This window comes from Podarcis muralis, chromosome 11 (assembly GCF_964188315.1).
Source record: "Podarcis muralis chromosome 11, rPodMur119.hap1.1, whole genome shotgun sequence".
Classification (NCBI taxonomy): domain Eukaryota; kingdom Metazoa; phylum Chordata; class Lepidosauria; order Squamata; family Lacertidae; genus Podarcis; species Podarcis muralis.
This window is the reverse complement of record NC_135665.1, coordinates 1231324-1256649: the sequence shown is the minus strand read 5'-3', so window position 1 is coordinate 1256649 and position 25326 is coordinate 1231324. Positions and strand designations below refer to the sequence as shown.

The 25326-nt window shown below is 40.8% G+C and overlaps 1 protein-coding gene across 14 annotated transcripts in view; it reads right to left on the bottom strand.

The window, feature by feature from the left end:
• PIP5K1B (phosphatidylinositol-4-phosphate 5-kinase type 1 beta) overlaps positions 1-25326 on the bottom strand; it is a 116796-nt gene that overhangs the window by 45972 nt on the left and 45498 nt on the right. For 13 of the 14 annotated variants that reach the window (XM_077935907.1, XM_077935911.1, XM_077935914.1 and 10 more), the window contains 6 exons: positions 19732-19849; positions 18992-19144; positions 14369-14668; positions 3756-3967; positions 2022-2105; positions 1871-1919 (listed from right to left, as the gene is read on the bottom strand). In XM_077935907.1, the coding sequence (XP_077792033.1) occupies positions 1871-1919; positions 2022-2105; positions 3756-3967; positions 14369-14668; positions 18992-19144; positions 19732-19849 (916 nt within the window). The remainder of the gene's footprint in view (positions 1-1870; positions 1920-2021; positions 2106-3755; positions 3968-14368; positions 14669-18991; positions 19145-19731; positions 19850-25326) is intronic. The other variant, XM_077935920.1, reaches the window with a different exon arrangement.

Genomic DNA, 25326 nt, shown 5'->3' with positions numbered 1-25326 from the left:
AGATTCTGGAGCAGATCATTAAGCAAACAGTCTGTGAGCACCTAGAAAGGAATGCTGTGATCACCAATAGTCAGCATGGATTTCTGAAAAATAAGTCATGTCAGACTAACCTGATCTCGTTTTTTGACAGAATTACAAGCCTGGTAGATGAAGGGAACGCAGTGGATGTAGTCTACCTTGATTTCAGCAAGGCATTTGACAAGGTGCCCCATGATATTCTTGTAAAGAAGCTGGTAAAATGCGGTCTTGACTATGCTACCACTCAGTGGATTTGTAACTGGCTGACTGACCGATCCCAAAGGGTGCTCATCAATGGTTCCTCTTCATCCTGGAGAAGAGTGACTAGTGGGGTGCCACAGGGTTCTGTCTTGGGCCCGGTCTTATTCAACATCTTTATCAACGACTTGGATGATGGACTCAAGGGCATCCTGATCAAATTTGCAGATGACACCAAACTGGGAGGGGTGGCTAACACCCCAGAGGACAGGATCACACTTCAAAACGACCTTGACAGATTAGAGAACTGGGCCAAAACAAACAAGATGAATTTTAACAGGGAGAAATGTAAAGTATTGCACTTGGGCAAAAAAAATGAGAGGCACAAATACAAGATGGGGGACACCTGGCTTGAGAGCAGTACATGTGAAAAGGATCTAGGAGTCTTGGTTGACCACAAACTTGACATGAGCCAACAGTGTGACGCGGCAGCTAAAAAAGCCAATGCAATTCTGGGCGTCATCAATAGGAGTATAGCATCTAGATCAAGGGAAGTAATAGTGCCACTGTATTCTGCTCTGGTCAGACCTCACCTGGAGTACTGTGTCCAGTTCTGGGCACCACAGTTCAAGAAGGACACTGACAAACTGGAACGTGTCCAGAGGAGGGCAACCAAAATGGTCAAAGGCCTGGAAATGATGCCTTATGAGGAACGGCTAAGGGAGCTGGGCATGTTTAGCCTGGAGAAGAGGAGGTTAAGGGGTGATATGATAGCCATGTTCAAATATATAAAAGGATGTCACATAGAGGAGGGAGAAAGGCTGTTTTCTGCTGCTTCAGCGAAGCGGACACGGAGCAATGGATCCAAACTACAAGAAAGAAGATTCCACCTAAACATTAGGAAGAACTTCCTGACAGTAAGAGCTGTTCGACAGTGGAATTTGCTGCCAAGGAGTGTGGTGGAGTCTCCTTCTTTGGAGGTCTTTAAGCAGAGGCTTGACAACCATATGTCAGGAGTGCTCTGATGGTGTTTCCTGCTTGGCAGGGGGTTGGACTCGATGGCCCTTGTGGTCTCTTCCAACTCCATGATTCTATGATTCTATGATTCTATCAATTCCCTAACTGATTCATGATGAAGACAGATGTTCCAGATACAGTTGCCTGAACAAATAACAAGCCTTATATGGATGCCAGTCTGATGAAGTCGTTAAAACATGCAAAGGGAGGCTAGATTAATTACCAACACTATCAGGGGGTTAGGATGCTAGCTGTTGTGCTGAATGTCTTTGCCACTGGAAAGCTTATTTCTTGTCTGTTAATTTAAGAAAAGTTTTTGCACTCTAGCCTTTGCAAATACCAGTTTTGTCTTCATCCCCAGTGAAAACAATATTTGCAGTTGCTTTCCCTTTGGCCCTTGCCTCTCCCTCTCCCCCCCCCCCATCTGTTGTTTACCCAACTACCACTAGGCAGACTATAAACTTTTGGATATTTGTCGATCGGTATTTGTCACTTATAAATAAGCAAATGCATCAATGGCAGTGAACTTCAACAGCATAAATATCCTCATGTCACACACAGTATGCAATTGTCAATAGTAAGAGAGAAGTAATTAACACAAAAACCAAACATTCAAACAATACAAAGCATGGCTTACCCCATCATAAACAAGTGCTTTCCAGGAATGCTCCAGCTTCTTTATTAACCTAATAACACACACACAAGCACTTAATGACATATACTCCATCTTACAACCAATTTAAATCCAGTAGATATATCTGTATCCAAATAATGTTATTCTACGTTACCTGTAAGACTGCAGGATATCAATAATGCCCATAAATAGCAGAAGCTTTTCTCCTTTGTGGCTTTTAGCCGGAATGCCACCCATTCTAAGAGAAGTAACAGAATGAGACATTATACATTAGATCTTCTTTGAAAAGTTAAAACTGAAACATACTAGCAATGAAAAACAAAAGAACCCATAGTGTTTCAATTAAGACAGCACATGCAAAGGACAACATGGTTTGGTGAACAAAATGGATGTTCAAAGCAGACTATCCTTTTTAGTTTCATTTTAACAAGTGTACTTTGGCTTCAATTTTCCAGTATAATCTACAGCATGATGTACAGGTTAAGAACTAACAACAATTGGAGCACAGCTTCATTCATTTTACACACAAATTGGTGCAAACAATGAGTGTGAATAGCACCACACAGTGATACTATCAGGGAAGGACTTAAGGGATGTTGATCTCATGGCTGCTGCAGGCAAAGGTTTTCTATTATGCCTCTATAGCAGGAGTGCAGGCCAACTTTGGCCATCAGGGCTCCCCACTGGACCGGCCTGCCTGTTCCTAGCAAGCCAGGCTCACCTGTCCCACACCTAACAACCTACGCCATGTCAGCTAGAGGGCCAGAACTGGCATGGCTTCCAAAGGAGCAGTGAGTTCTCACTTCAAGTGAGTTCCCCATGGCTCCTTTACTTCAGTGAGGCATGCTCACCTCAACCAACAGCAGGTGGGCAATGGGAGCACACCTTGCTCCAGGTCACCAGACATTTGAAAAAGTGTCAGGGCCTGACTGCCTCAGCTGATCTGTAAATCTTTTTTTGGAGAAAGTCAGTAGTTGCAATTTCTGAAGCCACTTTTTCTCCCTCTTCACACACTTACATTTCTGTTACAACATTACTTGTAATCTTACATGATTAACATTTTTCTTTATTTCCCTTTGGTATGTGCCCAAATAGTATAAATAATACCAGAGATTTAAGGGTTTCTGCTTTTCTAGGGCACACAACTGATAAACCAATCTCTTTTTTGGGGATTTTCTGGTCTGCGGGAGGACATTGGGTTTTCCAAAAGATATTTGATTCAAATCTATCCTTCCATCATTCACAAATTGAAAGCCCATTGTAGATGTAATATTTGGAACATGAGGGAATGATTCAGAAATAGCCATTAACTCTTTTTTTTGTTTTAAGAACAGATTTTTAGGGGAAACAGCCTTTCTAGGAAAGCTAACCAATAGACTGAAACTGACACAGGGAGAAATAGAAGAGGATGCCTTCACTCCGGTACGGCTCCCGTTTATCACACACACAGCCCAACAAGACAACACCACAAACCCACCGACAGCATATGGATAACTTAACCCAACAACGCCCCCCTCACACATGCACAAAGAAATCCAACTGCAGCCAAGCAAATGCAACCATCCAACCCCTAGGCCACCCCAACCTCTCTCACCACCAAGGAAACATAACAAGCAAATAGAAAGAGAACCTACTCAAGTGAAGCTGACACAAAACCCCCACACATACACTAAGCAAAAGAACATAGGCTTTACCATCCCACCCCCTCTCTTCTTCCTAACCCTATTCTGCACATAACACCAATGTCTCACAACAAGTGTAACTGATCTGTAGAAAACATAACCTGAAAAAAGAGACAATGCATGTGCTTTTGTAAACAAGGAAAATCTTTAATAAAAAAACTTTATTAAAAATAAAATAAAAAGAGAACAGATTTTTAGGGACTTACGTGTTGGTACTCTCTGTGATGATACAGTCCCCAGATTTTCCTGGACCCTGTATTGATTCCATCGCTGTAGAATAGAGAACTCTCTGTCCTCCTGGGCGTTTAGAATCCGATGTGTTTTGAGAAGTTTCACCCTCTCTCTCTTTTGCAGCACAGTCCAATATATGGATTCCCAGCAGCAAGCTATAATCCATTATTTTAAAGCTTTCCAGTACCTAGTAATAAAGATGATTGAAATTGGTTATGCTGCCAAAACCAAAAGGCTGAATTCACAGAGGTAAAACAAAAACAAAAAAACTTTCTAAGGATATGCAACAAACAATCTGGCATCAGATATCAAATCCAAGAAAAGTACAGTACTCTACCAGCTACAGAATGATGTGAATTTTACAAACAGAGAAGAGATAAACAAAATAACCAAGAGAGTAGAACATAGTAATAGACTTTTTGTAGTACAAAATTCCCCTTCATGGATCACTGCCTTGCCGTGGTGAAGGGGCTTGAATAACTCAGAGAAGCTATGAGCTATGCCGTGCAGGGCCACCCAAGATGGACAGGTCATAGTGGAGAGTTTTGACCAAACGTGATCCACCTGGAGCAGGAACCGGCAAGCCACTCCAGTATCCCTGCCAAGAAAACTCCATGGCCAAAGACAACAGGCATATGAAAGTTATGACGCTGGAAGATGAGCCCCTCAGGTCGGAAGGCGTCCAACATGCTACTGAGGAAGAGTGGAGGACAAGTACAAGTAGATTCAGAGCTGCTGAAGCGGCTGGGCCAAAGCCGAAAGGACACTTAGTTGCGGATATGCCTGGAAGCGAAAGGAAAGTCCAATGCTGTAAAGAAAAATATTGCATAGGAACCTGGAATGTAAGAACCATGAACCTGGGTAAGTTGGATGTGGTCAAAAATGAGATGGTAAGAATAAATATTGACATCCTGGGCATCAGTGAACTAAAATGGACGGGAATGGGCGAATTCAGTTCGGATGACCATCATATCTACTACTGTGGGCAAGAAACCCATAAAAGAAATGGAGTGGCCCTCATAGTCAACAAAAGAGTGGCGAAAGCTGTACTGGGATGCAATCTCAAAAATGATAGAATGATCTCGATACGAATCCAAGGCAGACCTTTTAACATCACAGTAATCCAAGTTTATGCACCAACCACTGGTGCTGAAGAAACTGAAATTGAGCAATTCTATGAAGACTTACACCTTATAGAAATGACACCAAAGAAGGATGTTCTTCTCATTATAGGGGATTGGAATGCTAAAGTAGGGAATCAAGAGATAAAAGGAACAACTGGCAAGTTTGGCCTTGGAGTTCAAAACGAAGCAGGGCAAAGGCTAATAGAGTTCTGCCAAGAGAACAAGCTGGTCATCACAAACACTCTTTTCCAACAACACAAGAGACGACTCTACACATGGACATCACCAGATGGGCAGCATCGAAATCAGATTGATTATATTCTCTGCAGCCAAAGATGGAGAAGCTCTATACAGTCAGCAAAAACAAGACCTGGAGCTGACTGTGGCTCAGATCATCAGCTTCTTATAGCAAAATTCAAGCTTAAACTGAAGAAAGTAGGAAAAACCACTGGGCCGGTAAGATACAATCTAAATCAAATCCCTTATGAATACACAGTGGAAGTGAGGAACAGGTTTAAGGATTTAGATTTGGTGGACAGAGTGCCTGAAGAACTATGGATGGAGGTTCGTAAGATTATACAGGAGGCAGCAACTAAAACCATCCCAACGAAAAGGAAATGCAAGAAAGCAAAGTGGCTGTCCAATGAGGCCTTACAAATAGCGGGGGAGAGAAGGCAAGCAAAATGCGAGGGAGATAGTGAAAGATACAGGAAATTGAATGCAGATTTCCAAAGAATAGCAAGGAGAGACAAGAAGGCCTTCTTAAACGAGCAATGCAAAGAAATAGAGGAAAACACTAGAATGGGAAAAACCAGAGATCTGTTCAAGAAAATTGGAGATATGAAAGGAACATTTCGTACAAAGATTACCATAATAAAAGACAAAAGTGGAAAGGACCCAACAGAAGCAGAAGACATCAAGAAGAGGTGGCAAGAATACACAGAGGAATACACAGAGGAATTATACCAGAAAGATATGGATGGCTCGTACACCCCAGGTAGTGTGGTTGCTGACCTTGAGCCAGACATCCTGGAGAGTGAAGTCAAATGGGCCTTAGAAAGCACTGCTAATAACAAGGCCAGTGGAAGTGATGATATTCCAGCTGAACTATTTAAATATTTAAAATGCTGTTAAGGTGCTACACTCAATATGCCAGCAAATTTGGAAAACTCAGCAGTGGCCAGAGGATTGGAGAAGATCAGTCTACATCCCAATCCCCAAGAAGGGCAGTGTCAAAGAATGCTCTAACTACCGCACAACTGTACTCATTTCACACGCTAGCAAGGTTATGCTTAAAATTCTACAAGGTAGGCTCAAGCAGTATGTGGACTGAGAACTCCCAGAAGTGCAAGCTGGATTTAGAAGGGGCAGAGGAACCAGAGACCAAATTGCAAACATGTGCTGGATTATGGAGAAAGCTAGAGAGTTCCAGAAAGACATCTAATTCTGCTTCATTGACTATGCAAAAGCCTTTGACTGTGTCGACCACAGCAAACTATGGCAAGTTCTTAAAGAAATGGGAGTGCCTGATCACCTCATCTGTCTCCTGAGAAATCTCTATGTGGGACAAGAAGCTACAGTTAGAACTGGATATGGAACAACTGATTGGTTCAAAATTGGGAAAGGAGTACGGCAAGGCTGTATATTGTCTCCCTGCTTATTTAACTTATATGCAGAATTCATCATGCGAAAGGCTGGGCTGGATGAATCCCAAGCCGGAATTAAGATCGCCGGAAGAAATATCAACAAACTCAGATATGCAGATGATACAACCTTGATGGCAGAAAGTGAAGAGGAATTAAAGAACCTTTTAATGAGGGTGAAAGAGGAGAGCGCAAAATATGGTCTGAAGCTCAACATCAAAAAAATGAAGATCATGGCCACTGGGCCCATCACCTCCTGGCAAATAGAAGGGGAAGAAATGGAGGCAGTGAGAGATTTTACTTACTTGGGCTCCATGATCACTGCAGATGGTGACAGCAGTCACGAAATTAAAAGATGCCTGCTTCTTGGGAGAAAGGCGATGGCAAACCCAGACAGCATCTTAAAAAGCAGAGACATCACCTCGCCAACAAAGGTCCGTATAGTTAAAGCCATGGCTTTCCCAGTAGTGATGTATGGAAGTGAGAGCTGGACCATAAAGAAGGCGGATCACCGAAGATTTGATGCTTTTGAGTTATGGTGCTGGAGGAGACTCTTGAGACTCCCATGGACTGCAAGAAGATAAAATGCATCCATTCTTAAGGAAATCAGCCCTGAGTGGTCACTGGAAGGACAGATCATGAAGCTGAGGCTCCAATACTTTGGCCACCTCATGAGAAGAGAAGACTCCCTGGAAAAGACCCTGATGTTGGGCAAGATTGAGGGCACAAGGAGAAGGGGACGACAGAGGACGAGATGGTTGGACAGTGTTCTCGAAGCCACAAACATGAGTCTGACCAAACTGCGGGAGGCAGTGGAAGACAGGAGTGCCTGGCGTGCTCTGGTCCATGGGGTCACGAAGAGTTGGACACGACTAAACGACTAAACAACAACAGTACAAAATTCAAAGGCCACTGCAGTTCTGTTACGCATTTCATAAATCTGCATTAAGAAACAGTCAATATGAGAAATGAATATGCAAAGTTATTAAGAGATTATTCTTATTTATTATTGTCTAAATATGGAAACCAGTGCTATTTTTCTAGAAAAAGAGGTGCCCACGAACACCTCCCTTGTTCTCTTATAATGACAATGGTGGCCAACTGAGAGGTGCTGGAAATGAGTTCCGGCTGGGAAAAAACCCCTGAAGGCAACATATAAGCTTTATTTGATAACCAACAAACTAAAGTTATTTTCACATGCAAGGTTTATTTGCCATCATTGTGGTTTAGATATGTGGTTCAGTGTTCATTCTGTGAGCATGAGGGAGGGAACATTCAAGGTCCTTTATCCCAAGGTTAGTGATTAGTATAATCTACACCACTTTGAACAAATTGAGTATTTCAGTATATCAGCATCAGTATATGCTTTGTATGGGACAATACTTGCAACTGGTACAAAGAGAACAGGTGCTGGTATCCAGTAGAACATTAAAATTATAAACAGTAATTTTTTTGTACCCCTGCCCGTACGGGCCAGTCTTGACAGACTCTAGGGTTGTGCGCCCATCTCACTCAAGAGGCCGGGGGCCAGCGCTTTTTTTTTTTTTTTAATAAACAGTAACAAAACTATGTTATTAACAGAAAAATATTACAGGTAACATGGTAATATTTCTGCACTTTTAACTGGGTAATTACAGGCTTTAGGAAAGGAGAGGGCACCAGTTTGCACAAAGAATAGTAAAGACAAATCTGTGTGTGTGATCGAAAAATGTGGCAATGCTCCTCCATTGCTTTTCTTTTCCTGCAGTGTCAGTCTGACTCCAGGGAAACAATAACGTGTCAATAATAATGCTGCATCGTTGATTAATTTTTATTGACAAACAGAAGAAAGTCAACAACTCTGAAAGTTATTGAAAAATTAAAGGAAGAGCTATTGATTCCTTTCTATAAGTTAATTGCAACACTGAAATAAAACTCAGCTCAAATCACAGAACTGTAGAGTTGGAAGGGACCCCCAAGTCATCTAGTAACAACCCCCTACAATGCATGAATTATTTGCATTTTAATATTTGCATTTGTATTTTATTTACTACAAATCCATTTCAGGTATGTAAAATCTTTAAGATGAATGAAATTTCCTGCAATATTTTGTGTTTGTGTGTTTTATCAAGATATAGCTGCTTCTGCAAACTGTTACTATCACACTACAGTACCACCTTCCCACATGGTCCCATTAACAAAAGTCCTATTTTCAGTGAGAACTGTGAACTTTTTGTTATTGACAGATGATTAGTTTTTTCTTCTTCTGTAGAAACTAAACATTCTCTTACCATCAGAGAATTTATACTGCAGCAACCAAGCGCCCAATAAAAAATGAGGCTACTACTGCATAGTCGATATTTATACCACACCAGAAAAACTAGAAAAGCAGACACTTAAACTTCAGCAAAGTATGCAATTTTCCCTCTTGATCCCTGAGCACATAGTCAGTTGCATCTCAAAGCTTAGAAGGATTATGATTGAAAGCCTTTATTGTGCTAACCACAGGTTCAGTGCTTTTTGTGTGTGACCCTTCTCACCGGTCAGGAATCGTGCCACCCATTTTTTTATGCTAGTTGTTTTGTGCTGTCACTCATGGCACTTTTATCAAGATATGACTACTGGCACTTCATTTTTACCAAAACAGTTTTCAAGCATAAAGGATGCTTGAACCTCACATGTAAACACACAAAGGCATAAAACACAGAGCATTAAATGCACAATGATAATAAATGAAAGCATTTCACCATAAAATGTGTAACTTAAAATAAGGCTTGCCATGTTTCTGGGGTCGCTTGCAATCTGTCCCCAGACTGTTCTTAAGGTCAGCCCCTCAGTCCCACCTCAGTCCCTCTTAGATACTTCCAGCCCCCACCTCTGCACCTGCAGAGAGCATCATGATATCTGTATCCTCTCTTTGCATATACTCTCAGGCCTCCATCACACCGGGGTGTGTGTGTGTGGCGTGTGAGATTATCTTCCTTCTAAACCACCCAGACCAGAACACAGATCATTAAATATAAACCTAGATTTAATTAAGGAATGTTACATTCAGAACAGGCAACTGTCACATACAAAAGTTTTACAGTTAAATAATATTAACCTGGCACGACATCCCTCACTTTTCTCCCTGCTTCTTCACTCCTCTCTCAGTATCTCCCTCTGCCTATTCCCATATTCATTCTTCCACTTATCCTTTTATTAAAAGGATGCAAACATTTTTATCATGGAATCAAGACTACATAGAGCCTTTTCCAGATAATTATTTGCATTACGACACCCCTCCTCCTTGAGGCCTTAGAAGTTTGTCTACTTTTAAAATCTACTAAAGCAAAAAGACCCCAACATCCTAACTCTGCTATTGTTAAAATCCCAATAGGAGAGCATCAAAATATTAAATATTCAGAAAATTGTCTCTGTTGTTTACAGGGTCTGTCCTGGCTTTTGCAAATGATTGCCAGCAGGAAGAGAACAAGATGCCGTGCCTATCCCAAACCTTCCTGTGATGACTTCAAATTCCATTGCAAAAGGTAAATATTGGCAACCATTGTGAAGCCATTCAGAAGCAAGCCCAGAACCAGTAGCCTTTTCACAGAACCTTTTCAGCTGCTTCACTTTAATAATCTGACCGCCTTTTTAGTTGCAGGGGTAGATTTACAAACAGGCAGACTAGGTTGGAAGCCCAAAGTTTTCATGGGTATCACTGTCTTTTCAAAGGGGAAAAAAGCATTTTGCAAAAACACAGGCAAACAAATGGTTAATATAATACTGTTACAGTGCAGGAGAAGCCCTTGTTAGCAAATAGGTTTGACACAGTTTTGAAGACACTTTCAATACCAAGCTATAAGACATTATGAATTTATGAATGAATTTGGTGCTGTTCATACCCAGTTTGAGTAATTGGGGTACCATATTTTATTATGTATTTCATTTTCAACCTACCCTTCATCAAACAATTGGTCCCAGGGCAGCATACATCAGACATAAAATACAACTAAACAATTCCAATAAAGATATTAAAGCAATATAAAATTAATCCGCGTAACCTCTACTCACAAATTAGCGGCCTGATGATGGCTAAAGAGGCAAGTTTTTAGCTGGTGTCAAGGACTAACCATTCTTGGCACCAGCCAGCTTTCAAGAAGGAGGACATTTCACAGCGGAGGAGCTGCCACTGATGAGACCCTTTCATGAGCTGTAAAGGTACAAACCTAATTTGAAAATGGTCTAACAAGCAGGGCATCACCAGCAGATATCAACACACAAGGCAGAATGGTACAAGGAGAGGTACCATACTGGGTAACTAGGACCTAATATTATTCATTGGGTCACTAAACATTGTTGGACTATAACTCCCAGCTTCTCCAGCCAACTTAGCCAATACGTCAGGGACAGTGGGAGTTGCAGATCAGCAACATCCAACGACCCAAGTTTGAAGAACATTGGTTCAGGGCCTTACAAGTGGGAACTTTGTCACTGTGATACATTTTTACAGCCTCATAGTTTGAGGCTACAATAAACCTCTTGACACTCTAAGGGTAGAAGGAGCATGTGGGTGTCCAGAGCAGATATTCTGCATGGTCACTAATAGCTTGATTTCATGGAATATTCATTTCTGGTGACCAAAGATGAGGAACAGTGCCTTTTGTTAGGAAGAATGTCTCATGAGCATGCAGCTGATTATGAGATCATCTCCAAATTCACACTCAAAATCCAAACAAAAGATGGCTTCATGTTCACTAACACGACTTGACATCGGGTTGCGCTGCGCCAATGAACATTGCAATCTGCCCATGAGGAATGCCCTTTTTGTTTTATAACCCCATTTCAACCAGGAGACATCTAAAGGCAGCATTGTATAGGGAAGCTTCTTAAAGCTTAATGTTTTACTATGTTTTTATATATGCTGGCAGCTGCGCAGAGTGGCTGGGGCAACCCAGTCAGATGGGCTGGGTACAAATAATAAATTATTAGTGTGTTGTTGTTGTTGTTAAACTCTGATTTACTCCTTTTATTACCCCTACAAAACAAGCTGCCAACGTGGTCTCCCCAGATGTTGCTGGACTCCGACTCTCCTCTGACCTGACCGCTGGCCATGCTGGCTGGAACCTCTGGGGGGCCCCATGTTGGCCACACCTGCCTAAGAGTCTTTCCCTTATTTTGTTCCCTAGCAGCATCCTAGGAGACAGGGCAACCTCCCTGCCTTCTGCACAGGGAGGCTCGGCAGACATCTCTACTGTCATAATTTTGGTGACAGGCAAAGACCTTTTAATCTCCCAGGCTTTAAAAAACCCAAAACCTTTTGTACCTTGTTTTATGCTGCTTTCAACTGCGGTATCCAATGCCAACTCTCACACTGATCCAGTGAGGTTTGCATGAGTGACGTGGGGAGGGAGGCTTCTTCTGTCGCTTTGCACATCCAGCTGCAGTCTCATGTGCAACGCCCCCCCCCCCCAAATATGCTCCAGCGGGTGAGAGGGATCCTCTCACAGAGTGGGGAAGGGATGCCGTGGAGGGTCCAGGAGAGAAAAATCCGCAAAAGTCGCCTGCCTCCCTCCCTGTTTTACTGACAGAAACCTTTGACAGGCTAAGGAAGGGCCATGGCTCAGTGGTAGGGCTACAGCTTTGAATGCACAAGGCCCCAGGTTCAACCCCTGGGAGAAGTGGGCCAGTGTAGCCTATTCTATAGTAATAAGCTGTTGGTTACTGCTTGGGCCATTGGCTATTTGCATGTAAGAGAAATAGGTACAGCACACGAAGCAACAGTATAAAATTCTGCATAAAATCACATTGCTATCTAGAATCATATATAAAACCTACATCCTAAAAATACACAACTCATAGAGCCTGCTAAAATGAGTGTACCACTGCTGAGGTGAAATCTGCCCAACTACTACTTGTCTAACTGTATGCATGCCAATAGAAATTATATCCCAAAACTGCTCCAGCATAAGGCAGCTTTCTCTTTTCCTGTCATCAGCATCAAGGACATAATGCAATGCAACCCTCTATAGTTTTTATTGTATATTTTTATGTTTTATCATAGGTTGTATATTCCCTTGGAAACTGACGCTGAAGGGCTCCATAGAAAGTTGTTAATAAAATAAACTTTTAATTAAAAAAAACAAGTTACTACAAGGCTTAACTTTCAGTGACTGTACCTTAAGTCTGGATTAGCATTAAACATTAAACGTAACCATGTTACTCTGGGTTTGGTATTGCAGTTTGATACTGCTGATGCATCACATCATATAGTAATAGCAATTTCTGAAATGGCTTAAGAGCTACATGATGTACAAAACACATAAAAATAGACACAGCCCAAAAGGCTTACATGCTTTCTTTAGAAAGGAAGTTGAAAATAGAACAAAACATAAGAAGGCAGCAACAACCTTTAAACATAGGCTTCCTGAAAGATGTTTTAAGAAGAGGTAGATAATCAACTCAGTAATACTTTTCACAAATAAGCAGCAATAAGACAAAAAGCATATAATGTAGGGAAAAAATAAGGGGAAAAACATGTAGAAAGCCAAGATGAGAAATCAACAGGAGCTAGATCATGAATACATACAAAAAGGCAAGTTAACAGAACCTTTTATGCAAAATGGGCAAGGTAGGAGAGCAAAGAAAAACCAAGAGCAGAGAAACATTGTGTGCATCTGAGCCGAAAAAGTTAAGTAGGTGGCAAAATGCAAAACAAAAAAAAGAGCCATAAGGTGGGATAGAGAAGACCAACTAAAAGGACATTACAACAAGTCAATTGGGGGAAAAGAAGATAATGAACAAGGTATGGGAAGCTGTCAGAGAAAGAAAATACTAAATCCGGGGGGTTGAGAATGACATAAGAATCCAAACACAAAACCAAGATCTTTAGCTTGAAAAGAAAGAAAGAGGGTGAGGGGATTAGAAATCCCATCTCTGAAAGACTTGGCCTTAAAAGAAAAGAAACCACACAGAGATAATAGCAAGATGAAAAGATGAAAGATTAACCAAATAAGAATATAAGTTAGAAAAGTGTTTCTGACCACCATCAATGTACAGTCAAATCCCATCATATGTGGAGGGTTTGTTCAAGGGTTGAGCATAGCAGAAGGGCTGGGGGGGGCTCCCTTGCACCTCCAGTGCCTTGCCTCCCTCCTCCACCTGTGAGCTGGCCAACAGAAGGGAGGAGGGCAGGCAGAGAGAAAGGAAGGCAGAAGGGAGGAGCAGAGAGAGCTGCAGGCAGAAGAAAAAGGCTGGAATGGAGCTGCAGCCCAGCGTGTCTAGTTGAAATCATGTATGGGAAATGCACGCAAGACTGCAAAACGATGATTCATAATAAAAGACGGAATAAAGTGCCATCCTATGCATGTTTTCTCAGAAATAGGTCCTATTGAGATACCCCTGAATAAGTGTATATAGGACTGCAGTCTAAGAGAACCTAAAGGGTAAAGGCAAAGAATAAAAACAAAGGGCCCAACAGGGAACCTGGAGAGTTCCTAACAGACTGGAAAAAAGAAGGAAAGATCAATGAAAGGAAACACAGTTAGGTGTGGTTAGAAAGGAAAAGACAGCAATCAAGAACACAACCATGAGACACCAAAATCATACAAAGAATATCACATTTACTACCTCTTGTTTCATCTTTCCACCTACTTCTTTTCAACGGTTCCCTTTTAGACCCTTCAAGCCAAAACTATATTTTGTTAACACAAACAAGGGAGTCTGCTGGCAGCTTCAAGATGAAATGCAGTTATTGTGGACAAGAACTCTTTTATGGACAAGAGCCCATTCACCCCGCACTGTGTAAACAGTGGAGTCATGGTCTGACAACAGCTATTGGTATCAAAAGTTCTTACTTACTCGACAATCCCTCTGTAGCGTTTTCATGAGTGCACTATAAGTCTCCGAGTCAAAATATAATCCTTCATGCATGTCTTGAAGAAAATCCAAGTCTTTAAAGGTGGGGTTGGACTTCTCTCGCTCTTTCCTGGATGCCCTCCTTTTGTACGTGGAGCCTTTCAAGTCATAGTTGAAATGCATTTTCAGTGATCGAGGCAGAACATTGTTCATCACAATTATCCTGATATTAATACCTCCCGACTGAACACAATACAGTCCATAAAATTTTGGTAGGAGTGTCCTTGGATTCTGGTTGAGATTCTTAAAAAACAAAATGAAGAAGCACCAATGAACATCAGAAGCACATTTAAAATAAGATTTCTGCATGCACCTTAATATAGACTAGGAAGTCAAGTCTATCCTAAACAAACCAGACATATACTTTTAATGAAATAATGCTTGAAGTGTTTTATTTTAAACTAAACTAAAAAAAAAGTTAAGCTCTTAAATTGGAAGGCTTTCTACACTGAGGACCAGTGGTGACAAGCAATCTAAATTATTCCATGCTTTGGTTTTAAATTTCCCCATCTGCCTTAACTATGGTTATCTGTTACATAGGTACTGACATTAATCGTAGTGAACATTAACCACATAAACTGACGTTAACCAGAACACTAGCCCTTAGCAAGGAGTTTCCAGCTATTTTGAAATTCTAATTTAAAGGGAATTAATAATAGAGGTTAATGTCACTGAATATGTTATGCTTCCAGAGAGGAAATTCTGGTGAACAGTAGAGAAGATGCATGGGATAATGTGGCCCACTTCTGATCTCTCAACTCTGGTTAAATCCATGTGGAACACATTCTCCCCACCTTTTCCCACGGCGATCAGCCAAGAGGGCAGCCAACATCTGGCCACCCCCTTAAAAAAGCTAAGGGTGGTCTGCCCCTTAAAAAAGCTAAGGGTGGTCTGCTCGCAACCCCAAGATCCAGCTTCCGATTGGCTGAGTGGGCACTGAACATCCTTACCTGAGGGCCTCTTGTGGCTGGAGGGGGACAGTGCCAGCCATCCCTTCCCCCGACCACTTCGGAAGATGGCAACTTCCCTGAACCCACCATGGTCGGGCCATTCGGCAATGGAGTCGCAGGTGAGCAGACATTCTCCCCACACTTTCTTTTTTGGCAAAAGTAGAGCCTATTACTCAAATTTTGGACAGTCAGAAGGCCTAAACAGACAAGTTCTGAAATAATGACTAGATGTAAGAGGTGGTAACAGTGACTCTGCTACTATACAAATGCATAGTTTACTAAGTCTCACTCGCTGGATCATCACCCTGTTGTAGTGAGTGGGCTTGCATGTTCCTATGACCCTTGTGAGTGAAGCTGTTGGGAATCTCGTACTCCCAGCAGGGTCACCCAAGGCAGTAAGGTCAAAGGGAAGGAGCAAGACAAAGAATGATCCAAGAAGTCCTCAACGGCAGAACAGGCGGGTGATAACAAGCGGTATGTTACAACAGCTGTGAAGGCGGGTGAAGGCTGCAGCAGATAGGATCTGACTACTCATGCCATTGGAACAGAGCCCTACTGCAAAGACTGTGTGTTGATCAGCGTGCACTGCTCTACACATATAAAACAAATTCACGCACAGGCGTCTTCCAAAAACCCAACCCAAACCCCCAAAAGTCCCATGGCGACCGCCAAATTGTAACGGGGGCAAGATCATGAAATCTGGAAGCCCCTAGTCATGAACTGGCACATGGGGGGTGGATACAGATTCAGTCATTCTGACTCAAGGAACAAGGCAGTTGAGCAGCTCAGCAGCTGTATCCAGGACTGAGCAGCCCTTTTTAGGATCCACTCTGCTCACCCCAAAAAGGGGGAGGGGCTAGAAAAGGTGCCCTAAACATAGTCTGCCTCCCTTTTTCCCTGACTGGATTACCGCGCCCAGTGGGGTCACCACCTAGCGTTCGTAAAAGAAAATTGAACTTTGGAACATGGACTATACGGACTTTGTCAGATAACACAGATAACAGGCATCCTGAACAGAGAACTGCCATCACTGCAAGAGAGCTGCGAAGTTTTAACATCGATATTGCAGCGCTTCAACAGACTCGAAGAGCAGGCGAGGGACAACTGAAGGAAGAAAAAGGAGGCTACACATTCTTCTGGAAAGGTCTATTTGAACAAGAACATCGAATACATGGGGTAGGCTTTGCTATCAAAAATAAACCTTGTGAAGCTCCTGTCAGAAGTCCATACCGACATTAATGAGTGACTCTCAACCCTTCGAATAAAGCTCACCAAAAACTAACAGGCTACTATTATAAGTGCTTATGCACCAACACTGGATGCTGATGAACACATTAAATAAAATTTTTACTCTCAGCTGGATCAGAGATGCCTATCAGAGATGCCTAAGGAAGATACAATTATCCTCCTGGGTAAGATTTCGATCTGTGGCCTGGGACTATTGGGAAAGAAGGAATTGGCAACAGCAACCAGAATGGAATCTTACTTTTGAAGATATGTGCAGCACACAACCTTGTTATTACCAACACACTCTTTTGACAGAAAAATAAATTTAAAACTTCATGGAGGCATCCTCGGTCAAACCACTAGCACCTTTTAGACTATGTTATTGTCCGTGCTAAAGATCGCCATGATGTGCTCCTTACCAGAGCTATGATGAGCGCCAACGACTGCTGGACAGATCACCAACTAATACACTCCATGATGGCTATCAAGATTATACCTCAACGCAGGCTTCAAGGGAGGAAACCATGGCACAAAATGAACACTCAAGCCCTTCAAGATCCCATTAAGCGGGATTGCTTCCAAACAACTCCCCCCCCCCATTGTTTAAATTAATTTTCCAGATTTAACACCACACAAAATAACAAATAACAAAACATACAAAAAATAAAAACAAACATACATATACTTCTTACAGTTAAAAATCCAGATTACATTCCATTGTTGAGTGACTTCCTCAAATCCTTCCTGACTGATTTTCATCAAATCTCATTTTAGCAATTTTTCAATATCCACTTTCTAATAAAATTAAGCTGTTCAAATTACTAACTTCCTTTCTTTTCATAATATTTTTAATCCATAATCTTATACAATTCAACATAATTTAATCCTAAACCAAACTTCATACTTGAAAGTAATTCCACTTATGTTATATTATAATATTTTGCTAAATATTCCTTAAATTTCTTCCATTCTTCTTGATGCTCCTCCTCTTTCTGCATATACAATTCAGTGTATCATATGCCTTCATTATATATATTTAGGTGCCTTGGGCTGATTAACATTCTATGTCCTTTTAAATATGTTTGTGATAGGAGGGTTATTGGTTTGGTAGACAATGTAGTGTGTGCATGCCCAGCGGATGACCTCCAAACCATCCTAAATATATTCACAGAAGCTTATGAAAAGCTTGGCTTGTTGCTCAACATCCAAAAAACCAAAGTGCTGCACCAACAAGTACAAAATAACCCCTCTGCAGTGCCACAAATCCAACTCAATGGTGTAACGTTGGAAAATGTTGATCACTTCTCCTACCTAGGCAGTTATCTTTCCACAAGGGTCAACACTGATGCCGAAATCCAGAATCGCCTGAGCTCTGCGAGTGCAGCTTTCTCCCAATTGAAGTGCAGAGTGTTTGCAAGGAAACCAAAATGCTTGTTTACAAAACTATTGTACTACCAACCTTAAGGTATGCTTGTGAAACATGGACTACTTATAAACGGCATCTTCAACTCCTCGAAAGATTCCATCAACGGTGTCTCCAAAAAACCTTACACATCACTTGGGAAGACAGGTGAACTAATATCAGTGTACTGGATGAAGCAAAGATCCCCAGTGTTGAAGCAATGATTCTTCAACATCAACTTCGTTGGACTGGTCATGTTGTGCGGATGCCTGATTATCATCTTCCAAAGCAACTACTCTATTCCGAACTTTAGAATGGAAAGTGTAAAGCTGGTGGTCAACAAAAGAGGTTTAAAGACTGTCTCAAGGCAAATCTAAAAAAAATGTAGTACAAACACCGACAACTGGGAAACACTGGCCTGCAAGTGCTCCAGTTGGAGAACAGCCTTTACCAAAGGTGTCATGGACTATGAAGACACTCAAACTCAGAACACAAGGGAGAAACATGCTAAGAGGAAGGCACGCTTGGCAAATCCACACTGTGATCAACTCCCACCCGGAAACCAATGTCCCCACTATGGAAGGACGTGTGGATCCAGAATTGGCCTCCACAGTCACTTACGGGCTCATTGTTAAAACCGTGTTTATGGAAGACAATCTTACTTGGCTACAAGTGATTGCCAAAGAAGAAGTTTAGTTAAGTACAACACCACAAATGCACAGGTGATTTATCAGCATCATGGCAAGCCATACCAACAGTTATGGTTAAAAGTGTTCATTTATTAACTCAGAATTTTAAGAAGTTCTCATGCATGTAGCAAATAGGAGCACAAATACAAAGGGGGAAAGCAGTATTTAAAATTTATCATGATTATGGTAAAGTGTTAAGTAAGCTATTAAAAAGCCAAGTTAAAATTCACACACAGCCATCACACAACCTCCCAAAAAGAAACTAAACAGGAAGAGCCTGGAATTTGAATTTATTTACCATGTAGTAGCCAGGCAACAGCTTCTGAAGGAACTCTGCTTCTTTGTGTTGAACTGTTTTGATTATGAACTCGTCATCACTAGTGACAAAGAACAAGGATCCACTGGCACCAGGATTGGATAGTTCTATTAGAGGTTCACTGCAAATAGAATACTGAACACGGAAAAAGAGAAATTTAATGCAACTATGGGTAATGGAACAGACAGGATCTTAATATGGCAATGCAATCTGTCCAACATGCATTGTCCCCTTGCTGCAGGAAATCCTTTCTCTGCATAACAGCTTATTTATCTGCTACAGCTGATCTACACATAAAAAACCTGCTGCGGACTGTTTTTTCTGTCACTGAATGTATGTGCAAGACTGCAAAAATCTTGAGGGATTTTAACTATGGAGCTCTGTGCTTTTCTAGTTCAAGGTTACAACATATGGAAGCAAATATTTATATACTTTGCTAGACAATTACAAGGCAATTAGCAGATGGAGGTCTCTAAACTACAATTGAATCAGCAAAATCCACAGGAGTATTCAATTTCAATTACAATATTCCAGTAGAAATAATGACTCAAACAGTTGCTGAGCTATCAATTAACACATCGGGTTTTAGGGCAACCAATTATAAGCTGAAGAATTAAATGCATGGTCAAGAACTACAATTCTTCATAGCACATTCTATAGAAACAGAAAGCTATTCCATACCACTCCTATTTTTGTAGGGGGGGAGGGATGTAAATTCTTACCAAGTAGTCATCAGGTTTAATACCAAAAAGTTCTCTGAAGTAGCGGAAGGCTAAAGGAGCATATGTCTTAAATCTGAAGTCAGGATAATGATGAGCAGGGGTCAAATTGCTCCCTTCACTGAATTGAAAAGAGAAATTTAAAGGTATTACACAAATTCGTTAAGAACAGAAATCTTACTATAAATATGAACCTTTTAAAAAAAAAACTGCCCCAAAAGCACAGTGCAGAGCTGAAGCAGGCAGGAGCAAGCCAAAATGACTAAACAGGTGTCATATCCTAAACAGGATATGAAGTTTCAATACATTCTCAGACAATTCTAGCTTAATATGCTTCTCTCCTCTTCTAAAAAGAGACTAAGCCATTTCTCCACTGTAGGTTGGCAGGTGGGGCACAGGTCACTGTAACTAGGGACTGGCAGTTATTGCAAGCTCCTTTGAAGTCCGTTAGCAGATGTTGTTTGAATTCAAACTGTGCCCACACAGAGACAAAGCAAGCTCCATGGGAAAGCCGTTAGTGCAGCAATTCCATTGGGGCTCACTGTCAGTGCAGATCAGCTAATCTGCATGGTTAGTGTTCCCTACTTGCAAATGAACAACAGGGAGCTCCAATTGTTCCTTGGAAGCCATGTCTTCACCTGCCTCACACTTGATGTCACCTGTGACATCCGGGGGGGGGGGCCATAGTCTTGGGAAAACAGCCTCTGTAGACTCCCCACCCCTGGGCTTAAGGCATTAACACAGCATGCCAATATTTTTTGCTAATGGAGCATTAAGCACTGTTGAAAAATATCCTCCACGATAACTCAGGCTCTTATCTGACAAAAGGTGTTAATTTTTGTGATCGTGTATTGCTTCAGGAGTAAATGAAGGAAACCCAGTGGATTTACCCTAGCCATGCAAAATCACTTTAAATCACTGCAGAAGTTAGTGCCTGTGTACCACTGTAGGAGTATGATTTCTAGCCCAGTAGAATGGAGATATCCATGCACATCTGAATTCCATGAATGTGTCCTGAAAATAGTTAAAGGAAAGCAACTGTGCCTCAAACTAACAGAATGCTGTTCAGTTCTTGTTCTGGCTTGGACTGGACCGACTTTTGTAATAACACCACCAAAAGAAAAGAAAAAGAAATTGCAAAATATTTTTTTTCATGCTCAAAAGAACTAGACTTCTTTTTTGTGGCACTTTTTGATATGAATATGATACATCATTAAAGCAGCCCACATTTGTCTTTGAGTATAGGGGTGGAGCTATGCTGTATTTTTATAGAGGTTGCCCAATTCTGCATCAAATGCTGTAGTAGCCAAAAGGTGAGGAGTGGCGAGAGAAAAAAGACTCTCAAATGGTGCTAGAAAACAGTGAACTGGGCAGGAGTGGAGAAAGAGCCCTGTGTGTTTCAGGTGTGAAATTCTTCTTCAGAGTCAATGGAAAAAATCAATTTCCTAACTTGGAAATATGGTGCTGTTTTACAAACCAGTAAAACAAGATGAGCACCGCAACCCCAGAGTCATCCGTGAGTGGACCTAATGGTCAGAGGCCCCTTTACCTTTATACATAGCCTACTATTACAAGTTATAATATCACAATTAAGTGAACAAAGCAAATCAGGACAAATGCAGCCCCCCTTCAGATATTAGATATTAGAAGAATCAAATCTAATGCAGATGCGTGAGACCAGTTTCTCATCCTGAGTGAGCTCACACAGCTTGGGCAGAGTTGCAGAAGTGCAGCACCGTCATGAAGGAACCCTTCCCAAACTCTTGTGATTACGGATGAAATTTAGAGGGGCTGGAGGAAGAGGAGAAACTCACAGATAATAATTATTATTATCACAGATAATAATTGTCATCTACTTGGGAAGTCTTTAATAGTTGCGCTATCAAAAACTAAATAACTGGTCCTCATCATTTATTTTAAAATTCAAAAACTGCAACCATTTTATTGCTGGACGGCAAGGCAAACAAGGCAACAACATCCTTTTTTCTAGGGAAGGTTGCAAAGAAGATGAGAGACTATTTGCATAATATCCCAAATGCAGCTTCAAAGCAAAAACCTAATGCAAAGCAAGCACTCAGTCGTATTTGTGTGCCATGGTAACTATCAGTCAACAAGTGTACTGCGTATATCCAAAATACATTCATGCCATTTTCATTTGAACCTACTTTTCATCCAGATGGGCGGTGTATAAATAAATAAATTATTATTATTATTATTATTATTATTATTATTATTATTATTATTATTTCCTTTTGCTTAATGTTATCACTCAGATTTGTTAGTCTCTTGTTATCCAAAGTTCTCCAATACTCTTAAAAACACAAAGAAATGCATTTATAAACAAAACAGAGAAAACAACAGCCCACATATCAGCCACAGGAAGCTTTGAAGGCACATTAAAGGGTGGGGGGGGGGAGAAGTCTTTACCAGATGTTGAAAATATGTCAGTGAAGGGGCACATAGGAACCTACTGAGAAGTGCATTCCACAGACAGAGAGCCCCAATGGCGAAAGCCTCCTGAGCCTCCCTAAGAGGGGGAACCTAGAGAAGAGCCTCATACAAAGATCTAGGGTTTATAGTGTGAGAGGCATTCCAGAAGATATTGGGGTCCTGAACCAAAAAGAGCTTTAAAGGTCAAAACCAGCACTCTGAATTGGGCTCAGAAGCTTTAAGGCAGCTAGTGTATTTGGAACAGAATTGGTGTTTTGTGATCTACTTGTCTTGAACCTGTCACCAGCCAGGCAGCTGCACTCTGCCCTAACTGGAGCTTCCAACCCATTTTGAAAGGCAGCTTCTTGTACTGTGCATTGCAATAATCCAACCTGAGAACATAGATTACTGTGTCCAAATTATCAGCGTCCAGGTAGGGCTGTAATTGCGCCAGCAGGCTGACCTGATGGAAAGCACTCTTGCCACTGAGGCCACCTGCACATCAAGTGGCAAGAGCAGATTCAGGAGAACTCTCAAATTACGAACCTTTTTCTAAAACAGTCTGTCAGGGCCAATGAGGCCACTGCCTGGGGCAGACCTCAGAGGGGTACAGTACTGACCTTTGAGGGGCACAGTGATATAAAAATTAATCTTTGTCGTATCTTATAAATGTTTGATAACATTTTAATTCCATTATATATTTTGATGAATTTTATCATTTTTGAAGTAATTCATACATTAGAATTGTTTATGTATATATGAAATAGACTACAGAGTTGACTGGAAGTTATATACACACACAAAGTGAAAATGCACTTAATTTAAAATTTTAACAGTCATATCTTAATCTTATTTAGAAAATGTATTCATTTTTCATTTTTCTAGTGAGCTATGGATGATTAAAAAATGACCACCTGGAGCTCAATTTGGCAACAAAAGGCAGAAAAAGCTAAGGCGTAAGCAAAGCAAGGAAGCCTTCCTGAAATACCTTTGTACAAAGAAAGCAATTGAAAAACATGAATATGTCTATACTCCTGTTGAAACCAGCACTGAGGGAGCAGAATGTGGTGCTCCTACTACCACTAAGACAGAAGTTTCACAAATTGGAGATATTTCTGGAAAAACACGCAGAGGAAAACAAGGATGTCAAGAAGTGAGAGTACTGCAGAGTCTGCAGAAGAAGATGGTATTGTGCCTAACTTGAATTAGTTACCCTGCTAACTTGGCTAACTATTGCAGTGATAATTTATACATTGTCCCATGATTTCCCCAAAGACTAAAATCAGAAGATTTTCTACAAGAGGAGACTAGCAAATGATGAAGAAGTGTGTCGTCCATGGTTCAACCTCAAAAGATGTGGGTTGTTGTTTTTTGCTGTAAGTTGTTCAGCAAAAAAAAAAAAGTGCCTCAACTGTACAAGAAACAGGTTCAAAAGACTGGAAGAACATTGGTGCAATTCTGTATTCACCCGAGAGGAATACTGACGATTTAAAAAGCTATCAGACCTGGATAACTTAAATTGTACTTATCTAAAGGAAAAACAATTGAAGATATTTACCAACAGAAAATTACTCAGAAGAACAATAATGACAACAAATCTTGGAATGTTTGATTGCTTTGCTCATAATTTTTTGCATTGCAAAACTTGACATTCCGTGGTAGAACTGAAAAGTTGTACAGTGCTAGCAATTGAGTTTTTTGAAGTTTGTCTTATCTAGTCTTTTTTGATCCTATTATGAATTAACATTTGTGAAGAGTTAAAGATCATGAAACAATGGTTTACTACCTAGAAAAAAGATATCCAAAATGAGCTTATACAGCTTCTAGTAAAAAATTTAGCACAAGCAAACTCAGCCAAATATTACTCAATAATTCTGGACTGCACACTTGATGTTAGTCATATTGAACAAATGACAATTGTTGCTGTAATCAAATCATCAGGGAATGAGATGTCCGAGCCTGACGTTATAGTAAGAGCATTTCTTGGAGAATACAGGTACCTTTATAACAGAAACTTCTTGGACAACTTGAGCAAATGGGACTATCAATTGAGTACAGTGGTACCTCGGGTTAAGTACTTAATTCGTTCCGGAGGTCCGTTCTTAACCTGAAACTGTTCTTAACCTGAAGCACCACTTTAGCTAATGGAGCCTCCCACTGCTGCCTCACTGCCACCGCGTGATTTCTGTTCTCATCCTGAAGCAAAGTTCTTAACCCAAGGTACTATTTCTGGGTTAGCGGAGTCTGTAACCTGAAGCGTATGTAACCCAAGGTACCACTGTATCTACATGGTTGAGGTTATTATAATGGAAGTAACATGAAATACAAAGAAAATGGTGTACAAAAGAGTCCTGGACATAAACTCACATGCCTTTTTTATTCCCTACCATGTACAAGGAATACACTATTGTTTCAGAGTATAGTGGGATCTGTTGTATTTCTCAGCATAGTATTTCCAAATATTACTGTTATGAAATAAAATGTTCTGTTATGGTTACTAAAGATAGCTGCACAGGGATAAGGCAAAGTTTAGTAGGTAGAAAATTATCTGCAGGTTTTGCTTTTGTGTAATTACTTCATTAAGTCAAACACCATTCTATTGTCCTAATTGCATTCCAGTGCAATAGTTCTAGATTATAAAGTAGTTGAATAGCCTGACAGCCAGTCTTGTTGACTTTCTAGTCTCCCTGACTGCTCACATATTAATCTTCTTCCTCAAAACAGATTCCAACTACAGATAAAATGAACAGCTAAATTGCAGTCACACCACCACATGTATTTTTTTTTTAAAAAAAGGTTAGTACAATGCTATGTTCTACTAAACATCAACTGCTTAATAGTTTTCTAGGTAAATCTTCTAAGAAATGTTATTACTTTCAATGAATCTTTCATTTTATATGGATTCATGCTCTTCCTTTCTTCTGTTCACAAAGCAATCCTCTTTCCATTGTACTAAAGAAAAATTATATCCCACTTTTAAGTATACTTTTAAATTAAGCCATACTTGAGAAGTGATAAATATGTAAAAAACCAGCATCACGGTTGCTGGTGCTAGACTTAGACTAATGTTACCAGGATTCAAATCCATGCACAACCACAAAGCTTAAAAAGTGATCCTAGGCCAGCTGGTTTATCTCAGGCAAATCTATTTCACATGGTGGTTTCAAA